Source organism: Leucopleurus acutus (assembly GCF_964270905.1).
Source record: "Leucopleurus acutus genome assembly, chromosome: 4".
NCBI lineage: Eukaryota > Metazoa > Chordata > Mammalia > Artiodactyla > Delphinidae > Leucopleurus > Leucopleurus acutus.
The window spans coordinates 22,579,674-22,603,238 of record NC_139146.1 but is presented as its reverse complement, the minus strand read 5'-3'; the positions used below and the strand labels follow the sequence as shown (position 1 = coordinate 22,603,238).

Sequence of the window (23,565 nt, the reverse complement as noted above, 5' to 3'; positions counted from 1 at the left end):
ACAGTCTACACTATGAAATAGCATGAAAAAAATCGAGATGAGCATGCTAAGTGTAACATACACTGTATGTTGTCCAGGGATTAGGAATCTGAACTGGGGAAGCCATTATCATTTCTGTAGCAAGTGACTAACCTGGAGAAAACGCTATTTCAGGAAATTTATCTTCCAGGAATATACTCAGTTGATTGGAAAGGGAGAATCAGAAAAGTAGGGATACAAATCACATATGTTGTCTTAGATCACTAGTATGACAATAGAGAAAAGGAGAAGGTAAATATAAAAATAATTGTTAAAAGGTTATAACATGGCAACTGTAGAAATCATTAGTGCTATTTATTGATTTCTGATTCTCCTCCTAAACACATAGTAGGGTTCCATTTCCCCACCTTTTTGAAGTTATGCATGGCCATGAAACTTGCTTTAGTCCCAGAAATATGAAGCAACATGACAAGAGCCACTTCAAAATGGAAGACTTTAATAACAAGTGTGATTCTCTACCTTCCCTTCTCCCTTCATGTTGCCTAGAAATATTACAAATGGTGAAGGTTTCATTAGTCTGAGTCTCTAAATGGCCAAGAGCATTACAAGAAACAAACCTTTGTGGTTTTAAGCCACAAAGACTTTGGATTGTTCGTAACTGCAACACAACCTCACCCTGATTGTGGCAGTTTTAACTGGTGTCGACAAATATTTACATTCCCCTCTTTAAGAGATGGAGCTTAATTTCCCTCCCCTTTTGTGTGAGCTGAAGTTAATAACTCATTTCTAACAAGTGATGGCATGTAACTTCTCAGACTAGGTCTGAGAAAAACATTAGGACTGTCTCTTGGATCACTCACTTTGGGGAAAACCAAACTGCTATAACTTGAGGACACTCAAGCAGACCTATGGAGATCCACATGCTGAGGAGTTGAGGCCTCCTGCCAACTATTAGCATTAGCTTGCCAAGCTCAGGACTGAGCCACCTTGGAAGAGGATCCTACAGCCCCAGGCAACATCCTGAATGCAACCTCAAGAGATACACTAACACAGCTTAGCTGCTCTTGGATTCCTGATCTGCAGAAATTGTACAAGATGATAAATACTTACTGTCTTAATCCACCATGCTTTAGGCTAATTTGATACATAGCAATAGATAACAAATACATTGAATGATATAGAAACACACTAAAATTGAACACTGAGGATAAAATGAAATCAAAGATAGTTCCTAGGCTTTGAGCTTTGAAAAATTTGGAAAAATTGTGATATCACTGACTGTAAGTTATTTAATTCCATTGTATTTTTGAGGCAAGAGCCATGTCTGCTCAACAAACATTTGCTGGAGTCTTGTAAATGTTTAACAAATGAAAAAAGTGTTCAGAACTGAAAAAAATATTCCACTACAGATAGGGGAGTACTCTCATCTCCTCTTGTCTAGACACTATACTTCTATTACAATTTTGTTCCCAGTAGTACCACATTGCTAGTACACACCAACTGCAAGTTTAAGTTCCCAAAGTATTTTAAGATGAAAGTAAGCCCACAGGCAATTTCCTGACTATATTTCCTCCCACTTATCTCAACAGTCATATGAGAGATGTGCAGTTATGCTACTTTTGTTTCCCTGATGATTACCATAGTTTCTAAACTAAAACCCTAAAAGGAAAAAGGGAGAGGTAGTATAGTTGAAGAATGAGTATTCTATAATGAACGGTTTCAGTTCATGTATCAAATGCAGAATTGAAATATTTTCCAGCCATCGTTTTATCAGTCTAACAGCTTCACCTCACAGTCTACCTTTAAAATCCTTAAACTAACCTTTATTTACAATCAATTTTTAATCCTTCTATCTATTACCACATTATCTCTCCTGAGAACTCACTCTAAGCCTCAAAGATTTGGCTTGAACAGTGGCTAAATCCATTAGGTATGATCTCGGAATCCCACCAAATTTAGAAATATTGCCATCTTAGCCACAAATTTCACACTAACAGTAGACAAAAACCATCACTAAAGCACCACTTGTTAAAATGAAAACAGACGAGAAAGTTATGACTTTTATTAAACTTTATTTTTAAATAGTTTCAGATTTACAGAAAAGTTACAAAAATGGTACAGGGAGTTCCCAGACACCTGTCATCCAACCTCCCCTATTGTTAACATCTTATAATACCGTGTACATCTGTCACAACTAAGAAACCAACACTGGCACATTACTATTAACTAAATTCCACACTTCATTCAAATTTCATCAGTTTTCCATTAATGTCCTTTTTCTGCTTGAGGATCCCAGCCAGGATACAACATTACACTTAGTCATTATGTCTCATCTCCTCTGGTGTGACAGTTTCACAAACTTTGTTTTTCATGACCACAACAGTTTGAGTACAGTTTAGGGAATTAGTAGAAGGTCCACCAATTTGATTTCGTCTGACGTTATTCTCCTGAGTAGACTGGGGTTAGAGCTTTGCGTAAGAATAACACAGAAGGAGGTGAAGTGTTCTTCTCATCACATCTTATCAGGGTACACACTATCAATATGACTTACCACTGATGTTGATATTGATTACCTGGCTTAGGTAGTATTTGCTAGATTTCTCTACTGTAAAGTTATGCTTTCCCCCTCTTGCCTTACCCTACCCTTTGAAAGCAAGTCACTAAGCACAGCCCATACTCAAGATGGTGTTGGGGTAGGAAAGGGGGATTAAACTTTATCTCCTGGAGAGAAGTGACTTTTTAAAATAAATATAAAATTTACTCAATTCCTGAAATACATACTGAGTACCTCAAAGCATTTGCTAATGCAATTTAGTGCCCATTTAATGTGAATCACTCTGGTAGGCACTTCAAAGTTAGAAACTGACCTGCATCATGAGGAGTTTATAATATAGTGGAGAAAATATACGACAAGAAAAATGCTAGTTAAGTACTATAATGCTAGTTAAGTCACAAAAAGGGAAAAATCAAATTCAGTTGGAGTTATGAAAAGTTTCATAGAACAAGAGATATTTAAGCAAGGTATTTAAAGCTGAGTATAATTTTGACAGATGGAAATTTAACAACCATTTATGATTTTAAAAATCTCAAAAAAGTGGGTATAGAGGGAATGTACCTCAATATAATAAAAGCCATATATATCAATCCCATACCTAATATCATACAGTGAAAAGCTAAAAACTTTTCATCTAATATCAGGAACAAGACAAGGATGCCCACTCTCACCACTTTTGTTCAACATAGTATTTGAAGTCCTAGTCAGAGCAATTAGGCAAGAAAAAGAAATAAAAGGTATCCAAATTGGAGAGAAGTAAAACTGTCACTATTTTAGATGACATGATTTAATATATAGAAAACCCAAAGATTCCTCCAAAAAATTGTTAGAACTAATAAACGAATTCAGTAAAGTTGCAGAATACAAAATCAACATACAAAAATCTGTTACATTTCTATACGTTAATAACAAACTATTGGAAAAAGAAATTAAGAAAACAATCCCATTTACAATTGCATTAAAAAGAATAAAATACCTAGGAATAAATTCAACAAGGAGGTGAAAGACCTGTACACTGAAAACTATAATACACTGATGAAAGAAACTGAAGACACAAACAAATGGAAAGATTATCCATGCTCATGGATTGGAAGAATACTGTTATAACATCCATACTATGCAAAGCAATCTACAGATTCAATGAAATCCTTACCAAAATTCCAAAGGCATTTTTCACAGAAATAGAACAACAAACCTAAAATTTGTATGAAATCACAAAAGACCCCAAATAGCCAGAGCAATCTTGAGAAAGATGAACAAAGCTGAAGGCACCATGCTCCCTGATTTCAAACTATACTACAAAGCTCTAGTGATCAAAAGAGCATAGTGTTGGCACAGAAAGAGACACATAGATCAATAGAACAGAATAGAGATCCCAGAAATAAACCCACACATATACAATGAGTTAATTTATGACACAGGAGCCAAGAATATACAATAGGGAAAAGACAGCCTCTTCAATAAACGGTGGTGGGAAAACTGGAAAACCACATGCAAAAGATTAAAAATAGGCCACTATCTTACACCATACACAAAAATGAACTCACAAAGGATTAAAGACTTGAATGTAAGACCTGAAACCATAAAACTCCTAGGAGAAAACATAGGTGGTAAGCTCCTTGACATCATTGACATTGGTGATGATTTTTTTTTTTTTCAGTGCCATACAGCATGTGGGAACTTAGTTCCCTGACCAGGGGTTGAACACATGCCCCCTGCATTGGAAACACATAGTTTTAACCATTAGACCACCAAGGAAGTCCCTTGGAAATGATTTTTTGAAACTGACCCCAAAAGTACAGGCAATAAAAGCAAAAATAAACAAGTGGGGCTACAACAAACTAACAAGTTTTGGCACAGCAAAGGAAACCATCAACAAAATGAAAAGGCAGCCTACTGAATGGGAGAAAGTATTTGCAAATCATATATCCTGCTAAGGAGCTAATATCCAAAATATATAAAAACTCATACAACTCAATAGCAAAAACAAACAATCCATTAAAAAAAAAAATGGCAGGGGCTTCCCTAGTGGTGCAGTGGTTGAGAGTCTGCCTGCCGATGCAGGGGACACGGGTTCATGTCCCGGTCCGGGAAGATCCCAGCCGCGGAGTGGCTAGGCCCGTGAGCCATGGCCGCTGAGCCTGCGCGTCCGGAGCCTGTGCTCCACAACGGGAGAGGCCACAACAGTGAAAGGCCCGCATACCGCCAAAAAAAAAAAAAAAAAAAAAGTGGGCAGAAGATCTAATAGACATTTTTCCAAAGACATGCAAACAGCCAAGAGGCACTTGAAAGGCTGCTCAATGTCACTAGTCATCAGGAAATGTACATCAAAAATATAATGAGATATCACCTCACACATGTTAGTATGGCTATTATCAAAAAGACAAGGAATAACAAGTGTTGGTAAGAATGTGGAGAAAAGGGAACCCTCATGCACTGTTGGTGGGAATGTAATTGGTGTGTAGCCACTATGGTGAACAGTATGAGGGTTCTTCAAAAAAATTAAAAGTAGAACTAGAGGGTGATCCAGCAATTCCACTCCTTGGTATTTACTCAAAGAAAACAAAACACTAACTCAAAAAGATATATGCACCCCCATGTTCACTGAAGGGTTATTTTTAACAGCCAAGATATGGAAACAACCTAAGTGTCCACTGATGGTTGAATAAAAAAAGAAGATGTGGTACACACACACACACACAAAGGAATACTATTATGCCATAAAAAAGAATGAAATCTTGCCATTTGTGACAACATGGATGGATCTTGAGGGTATTATGCTAAATGCAATACATTGGACAGAGAAAGACAAACACTGTATGATCTCACGTATATGTGGAATCAAAAAAACAACAACCACCACCACCACCCATAGACTCATAATATAAACTCCAAGTTATAAAATAAGTAACTCCTGGAGTCACTACAACATAGTGACTATAGTTAATAATAGTGTATTGTACATTTGAAAGTTACTAAGAGAGTAAATCTTAAAAGTTCTCACCGCAGGAAAAAAAAAATGTTGTAACTATGTATGAGGATGGAGGTTAACTAGACTTACTGTGGTGATCATTTCACAATATATACAAATATCAGATCATTATGTTGTACACCTGAAACTAATCTAACGTTATGTCAACTACAGGAAGAAAAAAGAAAATAGATGGGAAATAGATGGAAAGACATTCAAGATGGAGAAAAGAGCATAAACAAAATATGAGGGTTCTCTCTCTCTCCCTCTCTCTCATTCATCCAGTGTTTTAGCACTTTAACCCAACACAAACATTCTTTTTAAGATCTTCACTAAATCTTACTAGGTTAGCGTAAGTGAATGGTGTTAGGGGCTATATTGAGTCCTCCCGAAATTCATTATGCTTAAGTCCTAACCGCCCCCCAGTACCTCAGAATATGACTATATTTGGAGATAAGGTCTTTAAAAAAATAATTCAGGTTAAAAGAGGTCATTAGAACAGGCCCTAATCCAATATAACCGGTGTCCTTATAAGAAGATATTAAGTTATAGATAGGCACAGAGAGAAGAGGATGTGAAGAAACAGACCCATCTACAGGTCAAGCAGAGGCCTCTGAAGAAACACACCTGTGGACACCTTGATCTCAGACTTCTAGTCTCCAAAATTATGAGAAAATAAATTACTGTTGTTTAAGACATCCTGTCTGTGGTATTTTGCTAGACCAGGCCTAGCAAAACAACACATGCTGTTAGAGTTTCTAAATCAACTCTAATTTGGCAAAATTTCCCACTGTGATGTTATTTAAACCTTATTATTGTGTAGTTCTTTCCATTCACTAGTATCATGAAGAGAGTAAAGTTAAGGTGAAGAAAGGAAAACGTGAGCCTTAAAAACAACTTTAGTTCTTTCAAATTTTTACGCCCTATAAACTTGTCCATTCCAACCCTAACCATAACACATTTTTGCCCTAAATTCTTTCCCCTAGAACAGTATGTAGTGATTTCATGAAGCTTCACAGATCTCACTTGTAGCACTTTATTCACCAGATCGCTAGATAACATTATCCCTGACAGCAACTGCTGCAACACAGTGCCCCAAATGGTCCACTACTAAAAGCTTCACCTCGACCCACCTTTTTGTCTCATACCGGAGGAAAATTAAAAGGGAAAATAGAAAATAAGTTTAAATGGCATTTAACGAGCACATATCTAGGACGAAAAGTATTCCTAAACGTCTGTAATTCCCCTTTTCAAGAAATAGACCTACCATATTTTTAGCTGCATCCCCAAAGAAACGTACAGCAGGGAAGTTAAGACCCAGGTGTCCACTTGCAAGAGTCAATAGACTTTCTGGAGCGGCTAGATTGTGGACCACAAACCCTGGCTCCGAAGGCAACACGGGAAACGTTCACACACGCATGTAAAAGGGTCTCCCGCACGGTCGTCCGGTCTAATACCCTTTCCTTTTCCTAATCTTGTGTTTACAAAATCGTTTGGCAAGGCTTTCAGTAGAGTGCAAATACTCCTAAGAGATTAGGCTCCCCCAAAACAAAACAAAAACTGATTGCAGACCACTGACACCTGCGCTTCAGGAACAGCAATGTCGGCGGAACACGGGAAAATACGGAGTTTTTTAGCAAAGAGACCAAAAAAAAAAATCAGCTAATTCCATGAAAATCAACCAACAAAAAGGTTAAGCAGAGAACTATCGAACCTGGTGCTTTGGTAACAAGGGTGACTTGTAAAGTAACTCTCCTAACAAAACAGCCCTTCCGCCTTCCTCACTCAGCGGACGCGCGAGTCCAGCAAGATTTCCTGATTTCGCGAGAACTTTTGGCAGCTCTGAATGCGCACGCGTCAGACTCGGAGGCCACGTGAGCAGCCCAGATCTAGCGCGGGGGCGAGGCGGTGTGGAGAAGCTGAGGAAGGGGAGGGCCATCAAGAAAGGGGTGGCCAGGGCCTCTCAGGTGGCGCAGTGGTTGGGAGTCCGCCTGCTGATGCAGGAGACTCGGGTTCGTGCCCCGGTCCGAGAAGATCCTACATGCCGCGGAGCGGCTAGGCCTGTGAGCCATGGCCGCTGAGCCTGCGCGTCCGGAGCCTCTGCTCCGCAACGGGGGAGACCACAGCAGTGAGAGGCCCGCGTACCGCAAAAAAAAAAGAAAGGCGGTGGCCAACGTATGGGGTGGAACCTCAGCGGAGCTGGGAGGGCAGGGCGGGGCGGGGAGAAAGCGCGTAGGCCCCGCCCTTCGCGGCTTTTCCCCGGAATAGCGTCACCCGCTCTATAAGAGAGCGTGTGGCGAAGGATTCGGCCTTTTACATCCGGGAAGCGTCGAGTTTAGGTGGAAGTGCTGCGTTGTGTTTCGTGCGCTAAAATACTTAAGACAGAACTTTTGGCCAAGTTTAAAATGCAGGAGATGCAACAGTCTTGTAGAAGTAGATCGACGTCAGCTTGGAAAACCTCTAGGTTCAAACTCCTGAGTGGGCTTAAATGTTCATTGATTTGCGGGGTTAGCCACGTTCAGCCGGGGGCGCTGAGTCGTAAAACTAGCGCCCGTGGGCCCTGGGCAGTGGGCCGTGGGCCTTCCGGCAAAGGTTAAATGCAGCTGATGACTCCGGTTAAGGTCATTAGTTCTGCTGTTGGTGTCATGTGGCCATCTTGAATCTACTCCGACACTATGAAATAATAACACCGCATCCTGATAACCCGCCAGTTTGATCCAGGTGGTGAGTAGTATCTGTAGTTGTCCTTGCTGGTCTTTTCTGGGATTATGAATCTCCATGTATCTTTGGGACCTGTCAGCTGTGGCAGTCTCCCTTCCTAGCCATGGAAGAGCATATTCTTGTTTATTGGCAAAGCTGTCACCATCTAATTGGTATCAGATTCTGACTTGCACAAGTAACATTCTTCACTTTAAAAATCTGGAGGGTACTGGGTTATTGGGCAGACATCTAACTACTGTTCAAATGTTTTTAGGAAGCTGAGCTAATTGTTCCAGTGGATGATGGAAAACAACAAGGTACGTTCCTGTTTTATATATATATATATATATATATTTATGTATTTATTTCTGAATCTGAAACCCTTAGTGCTAAGGATTTGGAAGGCCAAAATTGGCATATTTTGCTGGCATTTTGTAATTTAAGAGAGTAAATAGCCAACTGAATAGAAAGTAACTGAAGTAGCTGCTAAGACTCAGCACCATGAGGTAAGTACACAAATTAGAGTTTTATAAAGCTGGTTTTCTTCTCTTGCAGAAGTCAAGAAATCCAAAGCGATATGGGTGAAGTCTTATTAGCATCCTGAAGTACACTGCCAAATGTGATTTTAAATCTCAAGTATGGTATTTAAATGGAGAATAAATAAGTGCTTCCTTGCTATATCAATAAAATGCTCGATTTGTACAGATGTCAGCGTTCCCTGACTGAATGACTAATAAGTGCAAAGGTAACTACAAGTAGTGAAGAGCCTACCTCCTGTTCCACTGTTGGGGAGCTCGAGTGGAAGTAACATGAATTAGTATTGTTGTGTAAGGTGTTATTTGGGGAAAACTGTTATACATAAAAACCAGTTTACCCCTGAGGAAGAGAGCAGGGTCATTTAATACCACACAGAAGATTAAGGAAACTGCACGGTGAAAAGCTATGCACTTTATTTACACAGATGTGCACTGAACACGTGCATCTTTAAAACTCACACTTAACATTTAACAAGAAAAAAAATTAAGCTATAATAAATGCATATTTTATGAACCAAGCATTCTACCTCAAGGTTGAGCAAACTGCAGGCCATCTGTTAACTATCTGTTCTTTAAGTTTGCCAATCTCTGGTCTAGTTAAAAAGCCAATATAAATGTTTGCATCAGCGCTGTAGTTCAATTACAAGGATGGCCCGTGAGAAACTTTCAGGAAGATAAATTTTCTCACCTGCATTGCAGGTTTTTCCTTTATCAAAGTCATGAGTGTTTAGAAAACGTTTTAATGCTATTCTACTTGAACTGCATTGCAGTTCTGCAAAGTAGTAAACTATAAAGCACTTTCAGGTTAGCACCAGTTGTTTTACATAGCTCAGAATTTACAAAAGGGATGGGGGTGAAGTCCCTCCATGGCGAGTTAGCCGTTTAAGAGGATTACTTAAGCATTCTTAATCCTATAGTTTGTACTCACCGCTTCACCTTTTTTTAGTACCTGGGATTTTGAGAAGGACTCATGATAGCAGTCTACTCAAGTATCCTGAAGGCTTAGCTTTTATATTTGGGCAAAGATTTTGTGCTGCTACCAAGAATGCCCTGTAGGATACATAATAAGCAGCTATCCCTTACTCCTTTGGGAAACAGCCGGAGGGAAAACTTGCCTTTAGACAGGAGAACCATGGGTTAGAGGGGTGGGAGGAGATGCTCTTGTCTGCATTGGGACTCTTCCTGTTCTGGAGTTTGGATTCAAAGCCTTTCAACAGCTGTCTCATCTTGGCCTCTGCCTGTTAACCCATTTGAAAACTAGAAATATTATAAAATCTTACCTTTTATAAATTGTCAATGAGGTGCATAGCCACCTAGCACATAAGTGGCATATGGATTAAACATAACAGTTATTTTAGACTTTCCCAAACTATAGACAGGGAAAACATTTTTAATAGTCTATTTTTATTAGATGGGACTGTATCAGGATGGTCTGCAGGTTTAAGTTAGTTACCAGAAGGTTGCAGTAGGTGGCACTCTTAAATCATGGTCTGGAAAACAGCATGCTGCTAAAGAAAAAACATTTTTTTACCAGGCTGTAAATTTGAAGTGATTAAAAGTAATCAAGCAGATTGAATTAGGTTGTGCATTAAACAGTTAGAAGGCATTCTTTATTATGTTTTCAGGAATGCTGAAGTGTGCTAACAACATACAAATGTTTTTCTCTTTAGTTGCCATAGTGCTTGGTACAAAGGCTTCATTCAGGAATGTATTGTGACAATGATATTCCTTTCCAGTCAGTTTATGATAGAATTCCTTTATCTTTTTTGGCCTTCGATTTTCTCACGAAAGGCCAGAAAGATGTGGTCTGATATTTTTATCAGCCTAAGGAAAAAAGTCTGAGCTTAAAAAATTACATGAACAGAAAACAATGCCACTCTTATTTTTTGGGGGGGAGTGCGGTACGCGGGCCTCACTGTTGTGGCCTCTCCCGCTGCGGAGCACAGGCTCCGGACGTGCTGGCTCAGCGGCCATGGCTCATGGACCCAGCTGCTCCGCGGCATGTGGGATCTTCCCGGACTGGGGCATGAACCCGTGTCCCCTGCATCAGCAGGCAGACTCTCAACCACTGTGCCACCAGGGAAGCTCGCCACTCTTATTTTGAGTATAGTAAAGAGTATTTTTTTATGTCAAATGTAGGCTCTTTATATGAATATATACCATATTGATTCAGTTACAAAGGAGTTCTCAATCCAAATAAATGTAAAAACAGCCTGACTGCACAATCAATATACAATAATCTCTGGAGAATGCTGAGAAACAGGCAGAGACAAGACTCATGAGAATAATGAATTTAGTGTCCATTAAACTAATTTGGGTAGGCAACAATGCTAAATAAGGATAATCATTACTACACTGAGGTATCTGTAGCCAAAATGTTCACATCACAAATTCTCAAGCAGCAAAGGGGTGCACAGTTCTTACGACAGCACAAAACACAGAAACACGGATCTCCGTTCCCCTTAGTTGGCATCTCAGCTAAATGCCAATGTTGGAAAGTTTCCAACAGATTCTCTAAATATTTTCTTGAGGTTTCCATGAAGGATTACAGTTTGGTGACACTTTTTATCCAAGGTACAAAGGCTGAGACTTTGGTATAAACACCAGGGGAATCCTTGACCCCACAGCCATATCCCCAGGAGGTCACCCCATATACAACCCAGCTCTCTCCTGGCCGTTCACACATGAGTGGTCCTCCGCTGTCTCCCTGGCAGCTGTCCACACGTTTGTGTTCATGGAGGTTTCCAGCACAGAGCATCCTTCCTGTAAATCGACCCTTATAACGGTCTTCACAAAACCTCTTGGGAAGTAAGGGGATGGCTGCTTGTTGTAGAGTTCTTGAGTAGGCTCGTCCTATGCAGGCCAAATAATTGAATTAGATGCCAGGCAAAGATGGTAGTGAAAAGAGCTACATTTAACAGTTTAATGAACATTTAATAGCCCTGTTAAAATAAAAAGCCCTATTGTGGCATTAGTGTGGTGATAACTATAAATGGTATTTTTTTATTGTTTGCACTTAACCATACTCTAACCCTTCACTATTCTGTTTCTCAGTACTGCATTTTTTGAAGAATACTTTAGTAACGCTTACGGACTTGCCCAGTAGAAAAAGGTAACCTACAGAAAGCACATTTGTGCAGGCTTTAGAATTTGAATTCTGTATATTAAAACACTGAGGGTGCATTCATGCTGGCTCTGTATTAGCAAATCCACTGCTCTAGGACTCATCTACTTCACTGACTTGAGGATTACTTATAAATAATTCTATATAAGCACATAAGGTGGCAATTACTATCCTCAAGAGAAACATGGTATTTCATAAAGATGATTCAGAAACAACGTTCTTACATAGAAACAGGCTGAAGTTTAGCCACTTGTTAACATTCTATTTACTAGTAAGCCACTCATTCTCTATTTAGTGGCTAAAATGTATAATTGATAGGTTCTCCATGATAGCCTTTTCTTGGATCTAAACTCCACATTATTCTCCAATCCTATTTACTCAACTGGAGTGATTCATCCATAATAAAATATTCTGTAAAATTTACTTTCTTTGTCATCTCTATTCAGATGTAGTGTCTAAAGGGAGGTGATTGATTCCCTTTCCTGATGAAGTAATAATTTCAACAGCTATACTCCAGCCTTCAGTCTGCCTCAGGTCAGCATAGCGTCGTGAGAAGGCATTTACTCTGACCTGATTCTATTATATCATTCAGGAAACGTTTCCACTTTTTAAGGTTTATTTCAGGATTGGTCGCAGAGCTTTTTCAGTATTGTGTATCTGCTACAGATGTTCTACATTTTGCTGCTAAGAAATAATGTAAGTTTAAAGCCCAGATTTAATGTAGCATGGGATAAAATGAAAACAAATACTTATATTTACTAAATATAACCTTATTGAAATTATCACCTGTACTTATTTGATGTTCTTTTCAGTTTTAATTACTTTTAATGGAGAGCAGTCAACCCAATCATTTCTCCTTACTCAGTCATTTGTGAGTGGAGCACCTAATCCAGGTGAGACCTAGATGTTTCGAAGACCATCCTGGGCAAGCACTAGCTGATGTTAACTAGTGAGACAATACAGAAAGCTGTTTGCCTGAGAAGAGCACAGGCTGAACACTATCCTGCTTGGGGATGGGGAGGTGGGAAGAATGAGAAGGGGGCTGTGGAAGGAGAAACCCAAGTAAGTGAGCTGGATCCTTCCACTTGAACCTCAGCAGCTCTGATTTTTGTCTGTTCTTCATTTAGGAATTTTGCATAAGATTTACTTTGATAAAGGGCTCCATTACAAAGAAACCATCAAACACCAAAGCCCTTTGCTGGGGTAGCTACATCAAAGTCATTAGGAAAACTTTTTCAAATAGAGACAGCTAGGCCCAAGTCCTGAGTCGGGTCTAAGTTCTGATGGGAACCACAGTACCCTCAGGGTATGAATCCAGATTACACGCATGCATCTCACACTTGGCAGAATTTCCAAACAACTAAGCCTGAACCCCCTTTAAGATTTTGCTACCCACTGTACACTCAAATGTATGGATAATCCCAGACACAAGCAGGTGCCCAGATTTTAATTGTTTCTTTGGGTTATTTGTTACCTGTGTCTCCCCATCCTGTTATGTAACAGTTGGAGGCTGTTTTCTGTGGCCTCTCTCTCCGGAGTGGCAAACAGGCTGGCAAAACGTGGCTGCTGAATCTGGCACATTGTTCTTCTGGTCCTTGTAATCTAACCAGGGCGATGTCGTAGTCACTGCTGTCTGGTCGATACTCCCGGTGAATCACAATCTGCTGAACTCCAATTTCTTCCTCAAACTCCTCCGGCACCAGAGTATGATAATCCCCAACCCGAACAGCATAGTTCCTAGTGCTGTTACCATACCTGGGGGGCAGAGAGAGCTAATGGGAGGCTTGTTTCAAATGTTGTAAATTGGTAACTGTCAGCCAGGAAGGTTAATAGAGATGCTTGTAAGTCTTTCTTCCAAATCATTAATCCCTTTTATAAGTTTAACCTTCCTTTCCTTTTCTCTGATCCCACTGCTCTCGGGCTCACACTCTAAACCCACTGTCATCACTTTTTTTCTTCATTCATTTCACTATTTAACCCAGGTTACCATCTGTTTTCTGAGAAGGAGCAAATGTGGAAAGTAAGGACTAATCACTAACCTGTCATTTCCCCACCATGAAAAAGGATCAAAACAGGAACAAAGAGTATAGGGCAAAATTACCATCCTGTGTTTGCTGTCATCATTTTTCTATCATTTCCAAGATGGTTAGTTCATCATGAAATTCCATGAGGGCAGAAACTATGTCTGATTTAACTCTGTATCCCCCAAAGCACTTAGCACAATCCACTTTACTCCCCTTTTCTGTGAACTGAATGCAAACCAAAACTATCTTCAGGGCAACATACATTCGTTATATGCTCTCATCTCTTAAATCTTTGTTCAGACATCACCTCAGTAAGACCTACCTTGATATCTAAAATTGCAACCCACCCTTGCTTGTGCTCCCATCCCCCAGCACTCCCAATATCCTTAATCTGCTTTACTTTTCCTTTTTTATTAAACACTACTTTCTAACAAATTACCTAACTTACTGTTTATTGTATTTATTGTTCTCTGCCCCCCCCCCACCTTGAACAAAAGGTACTCAAGGGCAGGGATCTTTGTGTTCACTGATGAATCTTACACATTGAGAATAATGATGCCAGTTAAGTAGGAATGCAGCATATGTTTGTTGATTTAGTGAATGAATGAATGTTTATTTTTAATGAATGTGTCTTTTTTCCATAGGAACTATTCAATTAAAATAGAAATACAATATTTACTTGATTGACAGTTCTCAGCCTGTTTTTCAGCCAGCATACCTTGATTCTGATACATCTGCCTAAAGCAGTTTCTCCACCTCAGCACTACTGACATTTGGGACCAGATTATCCTTTGTTGCAAGGGGCTGTGCTGGGCATTGTAGGATGTTTAGAAGCATCCCTGGCCTCAATTCACTAGATGCCAGTAGCATGCACACTCACAGACACACACCCCAGTTTGACAGCCAAAAATGTCTCCAGATATTTCCAAATATTCCCCTGGGTGCAAATTGTCCCCACTTGAGAACCACCAACCTAAAATATATCATCCAACCCACCTCCTGATCACTTCCTCTTTCTCACTGAACAGTATAGTACCTTGCTCGCTTCCCCTCTATAGCTACTTAAAACATTCTCAATGACTTAATTCCCAACACCTTTCCCTTTTAGTTCCCTAACCTCCTCACCTGCAGAGAGTGTTTTCTCTACTTGATCTCAGCCCCCCACCTACAGCTCATACTCACCAAATATTACACATTTTTGAAGTCTTGATTTCAAGCATCTCATCTTGACAGTTTTACAGCTCTACTCATACTTAAGTACCTCCTATCTTTACAGTTTTACAGCTCCATCCACAGCTCTTCACCCCCACTGGACTTCAATCCGTCGGCCCCACTAGTTTTTTCATGTCATTCTCACTCTGCTTATGACTTCTTACAAGGCTTGGATTCCATCATCACTCTTTTGCAAAAACTCTCAATCCTTCTTTCCCTGATCTGCCAAAACTCCAACTCTGGTTTCATCAACTCACCACCTACTTACCGCTAGCATCTGACTGTTCAAAGGGAAAAACAAACATTTAACAGCTCTCACCTTAATTTTTTTTTTTTTAATCAAAACTTCAATATCTTCCACTGGAAAGGGGCCTGTTCTTGAGTGTGAATTTAGAGAAGTGGTATTCAAACACTGGAAGTTTCTAGTGACTGCCTATTTGAAATAACCTTTCATTTATTCCTATAACATTTCTGGAAGTTATAAGTTGCTCAAAGATTCTTATAGCCCTAAGTAGGGCTCTGACAACATTGCAATATATAAAGTGATTTTCTTAACTGTGTCAGCTCAAAAAACTGAACAATGCAACAAAGATGATTTAGCTTATACAACCACCTACCAGTGATCTATGAAACTAATAATTTCCTGTGATTCCTTGAAATTCTCCATTTTCAACCTTAAATTATCACATATCTTTAAAGTTCAGAAGGCTTTTCATATATTGTACCTAGAGACTATCTTCTTATGGGTTCCACTTCAAACTTTAAGTTGAGGATTATTTCATATCCTGAAACTCTAAGAAGTAATAGTCATGAAGAATAATCAGATATTTAAATAACTCTCACTTCTACTTTCTGTGTATTGATACTAATGTATTATAAAAATTCAATATGACTCATTAATATATTCAGGTTTTAAAGCAAAATCCCAAGTGATTTATGTTTCTAACAGGAATAACTGTCAATGCATCCTCGAAAGTGCTGCTGAAATGTTTCATAGATCTTTGGAATGGAATTTAAGAAATTATCTCAAGCTTCACTGTCCAGTACAGTAGCCACATGTGGCTAATGAAGCGCTTGAAATGCAGTTGGTCCAAAATGAGATGTGCTAAAAGTACAAAAATATGCACAAGATTTCAAATATTTACTATGAAAAAAGAATATAAAATATATTGTTTCTCTAGATAATAAGACTATCAGATATCTCAATTTTATATCCTATTTTGCAATGATATTTTGGATATACTGAGTTAAATGAAATATATATAATGCTGTATAATATATCATATGGGTGAAGTTAATTTCACCCATTTGGTTTTTTAATCTTTTCATGTGGCTACTAGAAACTTTAAACTTATATACATGATTTGTATTTGTGGCTCACGTTATGTATCTAGTAGATAACACTGGTCTAGAGAAATACTGTGGCATAAAGTAGGCATCCTATTTTTAAATTTTTCTTTAATGCAGTTTCTTGTGTTGCTTATAACTTTTAAGCTCGAGTTATGAGACATTCCCTTCATGTGTCAACTTTTTATATTTAAGATAATCACATTATTGTTCAACCAAAAAAAAAAGTTATTGCAACAATATTTTCCATTCTTTGAAAAAGAGCTGTGACACAGCTAAAATAATCCTTGCATCTAAACTGGGTATATAAATACATCCTACATTATCTAAAAATTGAGTCTTCAGCCAGTGAACAAAGAAACAGGACATTACTACAGCAAGGAAATTTATTTTTTAAATATCCCAGTTTTAAAGTCTTGGGAAATCTTGCCTTAACACGTCACTTCATGCCTGGATTACTACAGCAGTCTGCTAAATGGCCTTGCTGCTTCAAGTTTCAACTTTTTCAAGCCATCCTTCACATTGCAGCCAGAGCAATGTTTCTATCTAATAATATAACTACTCTTCTGGACACCCTTCCAGATAGATACCCTTCACTGTCTACATAGTAAAGTTCAAATTCCTTAAATGATAGACAAACCCATCCAAGAATGGCCCTTGTCCACCTCTCTGATACCACCCTCGTCCTCGTGCCTGTGTCCCTGTCATTCTGGCCGCTTGAAGAGGCATCTGACAAACCTGTCTTTATTCAGACTATTTGCAATATCATTCCCTCCACCCCTCATCCTAATATGGCAAAAACTGATTTTATCTTTCAAGTCTCAAGATCTCCTAGGAAGCTCTTCCTGCCCTCCCCGAAAGCTAGCCAATCCTTCTTTTGAACACTCCCAGTAGCACCGTCAGAGCGTTTATAACAGCTTCTACAACTTGTTAAGATGTCAGGTCTCCCCAGTTAAAGGCTCCTTAAGTGTAAAGACTATGTCATGCTCACTTTTTGTATCCTCAGCACCAAGCAAAGTGGTTTGCACAGAGAAAGCTCTTAATAAATATATGTTAAATGACTTCTTTGGAAGACACGTTCTGTTCACATACATACACTCTGATCCCGAACTTACTGAAATGAGACCTCCTCTCACCAATTCCTACGTTATAACAACACCATCACAAAAGTTACTTTTTAAAAAAAGTCTCCACAAAGATCTAATGTTCTCATTAATACTGGCTGTTCATCAGAATCACCTGTACCACTTTTAAGAATACAAATGTCTAAGGGCTTCCCTGGTGGCGCAGTGGTTGAGAGTCCGCCTGCCGATGCAGGGGACACGGGTTCGTGCCCCGGTCCGGGAGGATCCCACATGCCGTGGAGCAGCTGGGCCCGTGAGCCATGGCCGCTTAGCCTGCGCGTCCGGAGCCTGTGCTCCACGGCGGGAGGGACCGGAACAGTGAGAGGCCCGCGTACCTCAAAAAAAAAAAGAATACAAATGTCCAGGCCACACAAACTCTGAGAACATTAAATTAATAGGGCTGATGTAGGACCATGGGTGATCCAAATTCACAGCCAGTCTGGAGAATTACTGAACCAAAGACTTAAAGGCACGGGCATAACACCCGCCTCTTCATGTCTGGAATTTCACTGGGTGAAGTAGGAGATGACTAACAGACTGCCATCACACAAACACGTACACATTCCATATTATACTGTGTTCTCAGGTCAGGTAGATTTCAGCGGGTATTTTTGAGTATACTCCCAAATTAATATGCTCACCAAGCAGGAGTTGATATTAACCTGAGAATAAAAATAAAATATTTACCTGACAAGAAGGAAAAATGCATCATTCTTGTTAGAATGAAGTTCCTTATTAGAATCTATACTTTTAGAGTTGTCCTGATTTAAGAAATGGACCAGCTAAACCCAAGCAGTGATTCCCACACTCCTTTCACTCCAGTTATTCTTAGAATAGATTTATGCTTGGAATTTGAAGAGCATCTGACACAAGACTGGATTAGTTTTCTAACCAAATATTTGTCTTCCAGTGTCACCTCTCCTAGTGAATGCGATTATATATGTATATACTTCAGGGATAACACTTTGGCTGAGGTTACCAGTATGATTTTGCACTTTGAAATCATTTTCTATGGTTCTAGGCTTCTCAAGAAAAATATATCAAGGAATTCTTTTTCAATGCATTTTAAGGTCTTTCTAGTTGACCTTTGTTATTTTGATACACTTTATTCAAAAACGCTTCTAAAACAAACATTTCAGGTTTTGGCTGACACGCCATTCAGTTGTTTGCTTTGCTGAAATGCTTTCAACTCCCCCTCAAATAAAAATTGGATGAAATTCCTGGACAAGTTTGAGCAAGAGAGGATCTGAGACAGGGCAGTTAGTAAAATCCACTATTCCAATTTCTCTGAGATTCTGGAATTAAAATAAACTACAATTAAAATTTTCTAGAATTAGAAGAGTTAGGTGACGGTCATTTTCTTTATGACGGTCATTTTCTTTCTTTATAGATTCATCTCTTTAAAAAGACAGTATTTTACATCAGCCTGTACACATCTGCTACTTCTAGAATCTTTTTTTTCCTCTGTTGTCTGAATGAAACTCAAAAAGTAGTTGACTGAAATTGCTTGTGTAAATGGTTCCAGTTGCTTATGGAGAAGAGACCTTCCCTGTAGAACCTCGCACTGTCCCTTACATACATGTAGTGTGTGTTCAGGAAATGGTTTTAGCATAGTTGATGGTATTGTGTATATCACCAAAGACCATGTTCTTAAGAACTCTACCATATACTAGGTCATGGTGGAACATATGTTAAATACCGCACACATTTTGTTCTTAAAAAGAAGTCCCGGGCTTCCCTGGTGGCGCAGTGTTGAGAATCTGCCTGCCAGTGCAGGGGACATGGGTTCGGGCCCTGGTCTGGGAAGATCCCACATGCCGCGGAGCAACTAGGCCCGTGAGCCACAACTACTGAGCCTGCGCGTCTGGAGCCTGTGCTCCGCAACAAGAGAGGCCGCAATAGTGAGAGGCCCGTGCACCACGATGAAGAGTGGCCCCCACTTGCCACTCTAGAGAAAGCCCTCGCACAGAAACGAAGACCCAACACAGCTATAAAGTAATTAATTAATTAATTTTTTTAAAAAAAAAAGGTAAAACTTAAAAAAGAAAGAGGGCTTCCCTGGTGGCGCGGTGGTTGAGAGTCCGCCTGCCGATGCAGGGGACACGGGTTCATGCCCCGGTCCGGGAAGATCCCACATGCCGCAGAGCGGCTGGGCCCGTGAGCCATGGCCCGTGAGCCATGGCCGCTGAGCCTGCGCGTCCGGAGCCTGTGCTCCGCAGCGGGAGAGGCCACAGCAGTGAGAGGCCCAAGTACCGAAAAAAAAAAAAGTCCCATTACTCTGTGGCTCATCTTTCTAATTATAATGTCTAATAATTTAGATATTTCTGATTTTCAGAGCAGCATTCTCTGACAATTTCCAGCTTCTTTGGTGATTCTAGGCAAAAAAGTCAAATAGATAAAATCAGGTAAAGCTATATTCTTGATCAAATCAAATTTGCAGAAGAATTACAGAAATGAAAGAATCCTTGTTTTGGGCACATTCTTTCCTCCAAAGTGGCATTTGTTATCAGAACAAGCAATTAAAAGAAATTAGTTTAACATTCAGGAATTTTTCTCTCAATTATATTGCCATACCACCATAGAGAGAGGGTCATTTTACAGCACTTGTAGTAATGATTTAAAGTAGAAAATAGTGGGAGTTCACTGGCAGTCCAGTGGTTAGGACTCTATGCGTCCACTGCAGGGGTCAAGGGTTCGATCCCTGGTCAGGGAACTAAGATCCTGCAAGCCACATAGCATGGCAAAAAAAAAAAAAAGTAGAAAATAGCAAAAGCAAGCAATTTATATTGTGTAAAATTCATAGGGCAACTGCAGAAAAACTTAATTTATCCAAGTTTCTGCTTCAAACTGCCAATGGGATACTGCATTCCAAAGTCTGTATTAACACTAGGAAAAACGTGAAAAATGGGATAGAAGGCCTTTAAATGGTGATTCACCAACTACCTCAGTTACCCTTGTTAACGTTGGCATAAAAGAATGTTTTGGACACCTCACAATACGTGAAAGCCATGAATGTAGAGCTGGATTACTAGAACTGTCAGCCTTCCAGTAAGGTACCCTCATCTTACAGAGACAACTCTATAGGAAATGAGTGTAACAGGATGGTGGATGTGAGTAACTATGTTCTGATCTCATCATCCGCAGGCCATCATTCCTAGATTATTCTGATATAAGGATTACATAAAAGAGTGACTACTCTGGGGGGGCAAAACAAATAAACATAAAAAACTGTCATCCCGTAGAATAAAGTAACAGAGAAGGTGATAGCAATCTATGCCTATTGTTCAGAACGGCTATTCAAGAGCGCTGGCCTACATCATCACTGCAAGATTTAGGCAGCAAAGGAGGCCCCATGAACAAGAAGCTATTTTATATGTTGAAGTCCAGTAGTTAAAGCAGCAGAGATACAAACAGAAAGGAAATGGGGGTGAGAGAGATAATTTCAAAATATGAAATCTAGGTCCCCTAGCAGTGGGTCTTAAGTTAGACTCCCAAGAAATCTAAAAAAAGGTAACCTCTCAGAACCTGACCACATTGCTTCTGTACTACAGTGTCTACAATTCCAGAGGAAAACTATTTTTTGCGAACTTCAGAGTTTCTGATGATTAAAGGAGGGTTCTTTTAATCCAGAGTCCCTGAACCCAGAAGACAAAATTTGGAGTTTGTTCTAATCACTGGTAACTCTCCTTATGGCTGTCAATAAACTTACTGGAATAAAGATGTGAGTTGTAGCCTCCTTGGGCACTTCAGAACAAGTCTATGAAATCCGGTAAAGGTTACAAACCAAGTCAGATGAATTTGTAACACCTTTGCAAAACAATTTTCCCCCTACTCACATTAAAAGGGTCTTGCGGTCTAACCAAAGCACATCAAAAAGTTGCATATCATAATCTGCTCCTCTGTTTTTTAATCAGCTGTCTTTTATACCGCACAGATAATGGGAAGAAACTCAGAATGACGTATGGAAGGAGTTATCTGTTGATCTAGGTTTAAAATACCACCATCCTCTAAAGAGTCCAACATCCTTAAATATACCCACTACCTGGCAACCGAGCCCCACTTTCATCCTGCATCCATCATTTAGGAGGGTCTAGTATGTGCCAAGTAATACACGAGACACTTGGTTTATAAACACAAATGAGACCATTACTGACTTGAAGCAATAATCTAGAAGGCGCAGATCAAGGGAGGAATAATGACATGTAAACAAACAAACCCAAACATGTACCTAAAAAAAAAAAAAGACCTTTGAGGGAACTTAAAGGTCAGATCAAAGTTTTCAACCTCAAGTGGAATTTTTGGGCAATTTCCCGACTTTAATACTTTAAGCCTTGGAACCCTAAGTCTATAACTTTTAGCAGAGAAAGATTTACTTGAAAGAGAAGGAGTCTTGAACAAGAGGAGAAAAATCTAAACTGAACGTACTGAATTATTTTGCTTAAATTCTAAGCGCAAGATGGGCTTCTCCAGTTTCTCTGCAGTTTCCTACGTAGTTTTTCTCCACTAGTCAGTGGGATAAAATCATCCTGAATTCTCTACTTTTGCTCATAATAATCTTTGATTCCTTTTTGTGAACCCCAACATAATAAGAGCCAACATTCGTTTTGAATTTTACAGTTTATAGAATACTTTCACATACTTTGCAGATCATTTGTTCCTCACTGTAGAACGTTACTGCCTTCATTTTACAGATGAGAAAATTGAGGCTCCCAGAGGTTAAAATAATCCCCACAAAGTGAAACAATTAACAGTTGGAGGAGCTGGAACTGTAACCTTGGTCTTGATGGCCAGGTCCCAGTCGCTGGTTACACAGTACCAAGTTCTATTGATTTCTATCAGGGTCTCTACCTTCTCTCCCTCCTTTTCTTTTCTACCTTCTATCTTTATTACAATAGCCTTATTATAACCAGTCTCCCTCCAGTTCCTACCACAGTGGGTTTAATCACTTGGTAACATGGACCAATTTGAGTCACTCCAGGAAAAGGCACAGAAGCATGTATGCAAATATTTCTCGTATAATTTGAAGCCTGTTCACAGACCCCTAGATTAATAACTTTGCTTTCCCCCCTGCCCCCAGATCTATCCCATACATCTCCTAAAACTCCTCTTTGATCATATTTCAAGGCTCAAAAACCTTTCGTGGTTTCCCACTGCCTAGTGAATGAAACAGATTCAGCACCCTGGCATTCCAGACCTTTCCTGCTTCTTTACTGTAAGTCCGCTATACAGATTCCAGATCCACGATCCTAACTAATAACTGGCATCCTTCAAATATGCTTTATGCTTTCTTTCTCACCACTGTGCTCTCAACACGAAATGTTATCTACCTCCAGCCTCTACCAATACACGAATCCAGCCTCTTTGCTTGAACAGACTTCGTAACAGAACTCACTCCTCCTCCCACATACAGCCCATCCCAGCTTTGTCTTGTGTTAAAGAAATAAAAAGGAAACAACAGACCTCTTTCCTATGTTAAAATGAAAATTACCTTTCATTAGCATCTGTGGTATTTGAAGTAACAGGTAATGAATTTAACCTGATTCCACACACTCTCGCCTTTCTGCTTGCCTTCCTTAGTGCACCATGTCACTTTGTCAGAGGATGGCACTCGGAACTGAGCACAGTTCTCTCTGTTTGATAGCGACAGTGCTTTTGCCCCCTACAACAGCTTGAGCACAGGACAGAAGAGCAAGTGTCTTGTTGTGTTGGCGCTGTTCTGTCAGGGCTGCCCAAGGCTGATTAACTTTGTGGGCAACCACATGGCATCACTGACTCTATTAAGGTTGCAGGATGCTAAAACCCATAAGGTCTTTTTCGCATGTGCTGCATTCAAGCCAGGTTTCCTGAACTAAAGGCAGCATTTTACTTCCTCTTTATTCCACATTACTTTTTTTTTTTTTTGCGGTACGCAGGCGTCTCACTGCTGTGGCCTCTCCCATTGCGGAGCACAGGCTCCGGACGCGCAGGCTCAGCAGCCATGGCTCACGGGCCCAG

The 23,565-nt window shown here is 39.7% G+C and overlaps 1 protein-coding gene and 1 long non-coding RNA gene across 2 annotated transcripts in view; one reads left to right on the top strand and one right to left on the bottom strand.

Moving 5' to 3' along the window:
- The first annotated feature begins 7,829 nt into the window (after nt 1-7,829).
- On the top strand, nt 7,830-9,584 carry LOC309961330. Its single transcript, XR_014326175.1, has 3 exons — nt 7,830-8,228; nt 8,479-8,521; nt 8,760-9,584. It is a non-coding gene; the product is annotated as an uncharacterized lncRNA (long non-coding RNA).
- Nucleotides 9,585-10,916: 1,332 nt separating this feature from the next.
- PRSS12 (serine protease 12) overlaps nt 10,917-23,565 on the bottom strand; it is a 66,614-nt gene continuing 53,965 nt past the window's right edge. Inside the window, exons 12-13 of the mRNA XM_082838473.1 lie at nt 13,339-13,619; nt 10,917-11,593 (exon numbers count right to left, since the gene is read on the bottom strand). Of these exons, the coding sequence (XP_082694599.1) occupies nt 11,286-11,593; nt 13,339-13,619 (589 nt within the window). The 3' untranslated portion in view covers nt 10,917-11,285. The remainder of the gene's footprint in view (nt 11,594-13,338; nt 13,620-23,565) is intronic.